This window comes from Rhodamnia argentea, chromosome 7 (assembly GCF_020921035.1).
Source record: "Rhodamnia argentea isolate NSW1041297 chromosome 7, ASM2092103v1, whole genome shotgun sequence".
Classification (NCBI taxonomy): Eukaryota; Viridiplantae; Streptophyta; class Magnoliopsida; order Myrtales; family Myrtaceae; genus Rhodamnia; species Rhodamnia argentea.
In genome coordinates, this window is record NC_063156.1 from 12495546 (window position 1) to 12501545 (window position 6000).

Below are 6000 nucleotides of genomic sequence, written 5' to 3' on the forward strand. Positions count from 1 at the left end.
TAACCTAACTATTCCCCTATTCATTCTGCCCGTAAGAAATTAACAGAAAGTAGAGAAAAACGAAAAACGAACGACGCTCTCCCATTCTACTGTTGAACCGCAATCAAAGCAAGGGAACTCTCGAGATTGCATAGGTGATATCTAATATGTAGGCAATACGGTACGTCCCTCGTGTGATGTATCATCCGATCGTTGATAGAAATTAGGTTTAGGCATGTTTTTTTGCACATTTATTGTTTAGAATTAAGGATTAAGTATCCTTCAATGGTATCGTAGCTAATAATTTGTTTTCTTGATCATACATACACTAATTGAATCGTTTTTGCCATGTTCGACATTGTTGTTAGAAGTGTTCTTCGTTTTTCGATACGGACATGTTGGGTTCCATGGGGGGTTACGGTGGCCTGCCCATATAGACTACCGCATCCCCCCATTCATTGTTGATAAGTGCAAAGGGAGTTATTACTTGAATTACTTTTGAAATGTGAGTTATCACCCTTGAAACAATGTAACTTCTCCCCTATTCATTCTACCAGTAAGAAACTAACAGAAAAGAGAGAAAAACGAACCGTGCTCTCATTGGAATAGAAGCAAGGGAACTCTCGAAATGCAAAGTTGACATCTAATCAGTGGACAATATAGTATGTCCCTTGTATGATGCATCATCCGATCGGTGATACAAGTTAGGTTTGGGCATGTTTTTTTGCACGTTTATTGTTTAGAATCAAGGATTTAGCATCTTCAAAGATAAAGGGGAAAGATGAAACAACGGAAAGAAAATCAATCCCAATCATTAAAGATCATAATTGTAAATACGTCAAAATCTCACATAGATGAGATTTTTTTTTGATCGAATCACATAGATGAGTTGAGCAAGTCAAATTTCCTCTTCACTTTGAAACTTTATATATTCAATACGAAATGTACCACCCTCAATTTAACTTTCAATATTTCGTTTGTTTCACTGAAAATATTTTCCGCGATAACATTTTTCTCATTTTGTTTGGATCACTTAGGAAAATGGATCAATTGAAATCCTATTCCTACATTTAGGAAAATGATTTCCTCTTTAAAAAATTGAAAATCATTTTTCAAAATATGACTCAATAACAATGTTGGATCGGAAACTCTACACTTGGGCATAGACGCTCATTTCTAGGTCCTTGGCACCGAGGTCCATGGAGGCCGGGCACGGTATCACGTGCCGATGCTCGAGTCTACAGATTTCAGCCAAATATTGAAAATATTACCATTTTCCTTTCCAAGCGATGAAAAATTCCTGTTATTTTTTTAGTCAAATATCGAAGAATGTTACTATTTTTTATGCATTTTCACATGTAATATTTTTCAGAATTGTAACATTATGGGAAACAAACGGATGTAATTCTTCATGGTCTTCGAAGAGAATGATGTATTGTTGTCTAGGAGTCCTCAATCCTCGTACCGGGCCAGAGTCAGTGAAATATGGGCCTGTACGGCCCAAATGCAGGCCCACCTTGGTTCGACCGCCGTCGTCTTCTCCATCGTAGGTTTTCACTTCCTGACAAGACCAGACCAGACCAAAGTAGGACAACAAAGACATAGAAACTCGCAGGATTATCGTTGACTTCGGCCGAAAGCGAAGTGAAACCCAGCCGTCGTCCCGCCAAGCTCCGACCGACCATGGGGTCGCCCTCCAATCTCCTGGTGAACGCCGTGCTAGTCCTCGCGGCCTCGTCGTGGCTGGCGGCTGTTCAATCGGGCGACACGAACGGCGTGTACTCGCCGTGCTCCGACACCACCGTACAGAGATCGGACGGGTTCAGCTTCGCTATAGCGTTCGCTCCGAGGACCTCCTTCTTCTACAACAGCACCCACCAGCTCTCGCCCTGTGACAACAGGCTCTCTCTCTCCTCCTCGAGTTCTCCGATCGCCGTTTTCCGGCCCAAGGTCGACGAGATCTCCCTCCTCACCATCAACACCTCCTCCTTCTCTCCGGTCAGTTGCATCCTCCTCTACGGTCACTATCGATTTAGCCCGGAAGCTGCTTCGTTGGGGTTTGCCTTTTTCTTTAGTTAGCTCATATGATTGGTTAATTGGATGTGATTTCTGAATGAGCTGTGGAATTTGCTAAAATTTTTGTGCTTGCTTCTGCATATGCTTCTCTCTAATTGTGCCTTTGTAGTTCTTTGATGATTTTAGGAAGTTGGCGAGTTCGTTTTAGCTGGACTTTGCTTTAAAGAGCTGTTAATTGGGAATTTACCCAAATCATTTAAAATACACGCACTCGCCCGTGCATACAGACGCATATATGCACACACAGAGGACAGAGTATGGAATGATTTCACCACAACTTGGTGGTTTTCATGGTTTGTTGTCTAATGGAATGATTTCACCACAACTTGGTGGTTTTCATGGTTTGTTGTCTAAATTTGTTTGGTTAGAGTTTGTTTAACTGTTTTGTTTTCGAACTTCGTGTTGATAACCATATGCCACTCTTGGTGTCTACACAATCGAAAATATTATCTTAATTAGGCTTCTCTGCTGATTATGCATCTTGAGTCTTGATTCAATTTAGAAAGATTGGACGGCATGGCTGTGGATTTTGTGGCCTATGTCTTGTTTCTCTGTTAGGTCTGGCATCTTCGCAAGGTGATAGCATTTCTTGTAAGTTAGGAACCCGCAGGGCATATGAGTTCGTATGAAGCTTCTCCTCTAATTTTTTGGGTATATTATGTCCTTGGATGCTTCGTGATCCTTCAGAATCTTTCTTGGTCTTTTGTTTCAGATCAGGATAACAAGCCCTTTCTAGGTTAGGACTGTAAGTTCATCCTTTTGTCATTCCTTGTTTTTGACTCAATTTGTGGTGTTCTCTTGCTGCTAACTTGGGAAAAAAATCTGGTTCAAGATGAATGACTAACTCATTAGATTTGAACTTAAGAATCCTTTTAACTGTGTGGATAGGTAGTTTGCTTGGCTTTTGTATCCTGAAGTTTTCATTCATTGATAAACCACTATAAAGGAAAAAACTGGAGACTCTGTTGTTCTGGATATGTGATGTTCTTTCAAACCCTGTCAAAGATGCAGAGTGGAACTAATGTCTTTCAGAATGTTTTGACAGGAGGTTACAAGTACTCTGAAACTGTACAAAACTACTAGACTGCATAAAGCATATTTTTGTGCACATCACCACTAGCTCCAAGTGCCATAGTGGAGCGATTGATTGGCTATCTCGTTACAGTTTTCTCCTAGCGAACAATTTGCTACCGTTTCTTCATTCTCCATTGATTTTTCATATTATAAGTTTGGTCAATGAGTTTGTCCATTTCAGACACAGTCACCGGTAGCGCCAGAATTTGAACTTCTCTTTCGCTATCCTGTGTTATCATCAACCTTTTGCATGTCTTAAGGCAAAATCTAAAAGTGCGCATACTTTATGATACATACAGTTTCAGATGCATCGTTTTCTTCTCAGGACAATAGTGGTGGATACATGGTTGCATTTGCTGGTCGAAAATATGCTGCAAGGTCTCTCCCTGCTTTTGTTGCCAACAGCACGTACACCGTAACCAGCTTTACTCTTGTAAGCAAAAGATTCTGATCCTTTTTTGGCGTCTGTCATAATCACTCTACTTAAACATCCAGTAAAGCGGCCGATCTGTGGTTGATGCAGGTGCTTGAGTTTAAGAAGGGAAGGCTGCAAAACCTGTACTGGAAAAGAGATGGGTGTTCTTCATGTTCAGGGAACTCAAACTTTGTCTGCCTTAATAATCAAGACTGTGCACTCAAAACATCAGACTGTAAAAGCCATGGAGGCTCTGTAGATTGCAGCCTTGGTATTCAACTGGCATTTTCAGGGACAGATAAGCACTTCTCAGTACTCAATTCTTGGTATGAAGTTGAAAAACTTCGTCAATACTCTCTCTATGGACTTTATTCAAATCTAAAAGATTCTCTAACTAGTCAGTATAACAAAATATTCTAAATGTGCTCAACTTTCTTTTGATCCTCTCGTGCTTGACGCGATCTTGTTGTACATTTATGTTCATAACTAGCTCCCTATTTCTGTTGGAATTCTTGCACTGAAGTATGATGTTGTAGTTCTTTGTCGCCACTTATTTTTTTTGTCCTCCTGCTACTGTGAGGACTTGTTGACAACTTATGTATGCTGCTTAATGAGTTGAAGTTGTTTGGACCATGTTCATAATGGTATTGGCTATTTTTGGGACATCTTGCTCGTCAACCCTGTGAAATACCCACATAATGGAAATGCATGGAATACTGACCTTGTGATAAACATAGAGAAGTATGTTAGGAAGTCCAGTTGAAGTCTTAATTTCAAGACACTAGGGACATCTATGTTCAACACACTGAACAGCCAAATTTTCATGTTTGGAACCTGTTCTCTGATCATTGCTTGGATCATTTGCAGTCTGGCAACCTGCTGAAAATTATGACTACGAGTAAGCTTCTATGTTTAGTCAAGAGAAAGGTTAAGACTCTCATGGTTTGTTTTCAGGTCTTTATAAAGGAGTTAGGTGACTGTCAAGATTTTCAGTAACTATGAACGGCCAAAAGAAAAAAAAAAAGGAAAGAAGAAAAATATCTGAACTATGGTAAGGGAGAAGGAGAAAGCTACTTGATTAGAGTTGCTTTTCTTTTTTTAATGTTATGCTCTATTTCTCAATTTGATAAATGGATCATCTGATATTTGATTAACACGATCTTGTTAACTACTGCTTTAAGAAACTTTTTAGTCACTTTGATTTTGACTATATTGATGGCAAGTTCTTTAATTTCACAAGTGGCAAGAACCAAGCTCGAAGCATGCCTTGAGGGATCCCTTGACATCTTAATGTTTTCTTGAAGCTAATGTCATCAGAACTAATGTATATCCAATTTTTTGTTGCCAGATTGTTAGTAGAAACTTCCTTGGGTTTAGATATCCAAGCAACGAAGTGATGAAGGTAATAATAGTACTTACTATAATGAATGTGTCTGTCTAATTGATTTAATGACTTCACTAAAACAGGTACGGTTTTTAATTCAACTTGATCCTTCTCATCATGAATCACTTTAATTGAAATTATTTGATGACCATCACAGCAATAACAAGAGCAACCCTTTATTTATATTGTCAAGATCCATATACTTGAGATCTTTTCTAGTCTCTTTCCAAATCTTTTATGTTTCCCCTCTCCCCTTTTAACTTGCATCCACGTTATAAGTTTGCACATCCCAGCATATGAAGGTTTAACTTTGCATGTCTAAACCATCTCATGGAGCTTTTTCTCATCTATGAAAAAAAATCACATACTCAGTCCAGGGACAAAAATGCCTCACTTTCGAATGTCCCAAAAAAAAAAAATAATAATAACGTGCTTACCCAAGGGGCAAATTGTTATCAACCAAAAAAAAGGGGCAAATTGTCGCCATTATCTTTTCCGTCTAAACTATCTTATGTGGTGGATAAGTGGGTAAGGGTGCTTAAGTAGCGTGCTGTCATGGCACTTTTATTATTAAAATTTAAAATTAAGTCAACAAGTTAAAAACTAAATGATGTAAGAAGTAGACCTAAGTTTTAAGAAATAATAGATGAGAATAAGAAAAGGAATCGTCTTCCTGATATGATCACGCATCCTTTGAAGAGTCGTCTGTGTGCACCATGGTCATTGAAGATCGTCGCTTGAAGAGTTGTTTTTGTGCGCAACATCATTGTGACTGTTGCTGACCTCAGATGTTAGGCCAGCGGTTGTCACTGCCTCTAGATCAAGGTTGGGTGACGTCAGTTTTCGATTAGATCGGCCATGGGACCCCATGAAATTTCTGTGCAGAAATTGCGTGGATGCAAGCTCAAGGTCGAGCTCACATGGCCGACCACGTGGTCAAGCTCGTGGCTCGTGCCATGGGATCTCCTATGGCTGACAGTGGCATCAACCAATGTTGCCAGCCACACCCCCTTCCCTTTCTCCCCTTCAATCTGTGTCCTCATCTTTCCATTTACTTTGTTTTGATTAGAAT

At 39.6% G+C, this 6000-nt stretch overlaps 1 protein-coding gene across 1 annotated transcript; it reads left to right on the plus strand.

The window, feature by feature from the left end:
- The first annotated feature begins 1552 nt into the window (after window positions 1–1552).
- LOC115741831 lies at window positions 1553–4206 on the plus strand. Its single transcript, XM_030675837.2, has 3 exons — window positions 1553–1977; window positions 3455–3562; window positions 3653–4206. The coding sequence occupies exons 1-3, from the start codon at window positions 1663–1665 to the stop codon at window positions 3962–3964; spliced, it is 735 nt and encodes a 244-aa protein (XP_030531697.1). The 5' UTR covers window positions 1553–1662; the 3' UTR covers window positions 3965–4206.
- Window positions 4207–6000: the final 1794 nt, after the last annotated feature.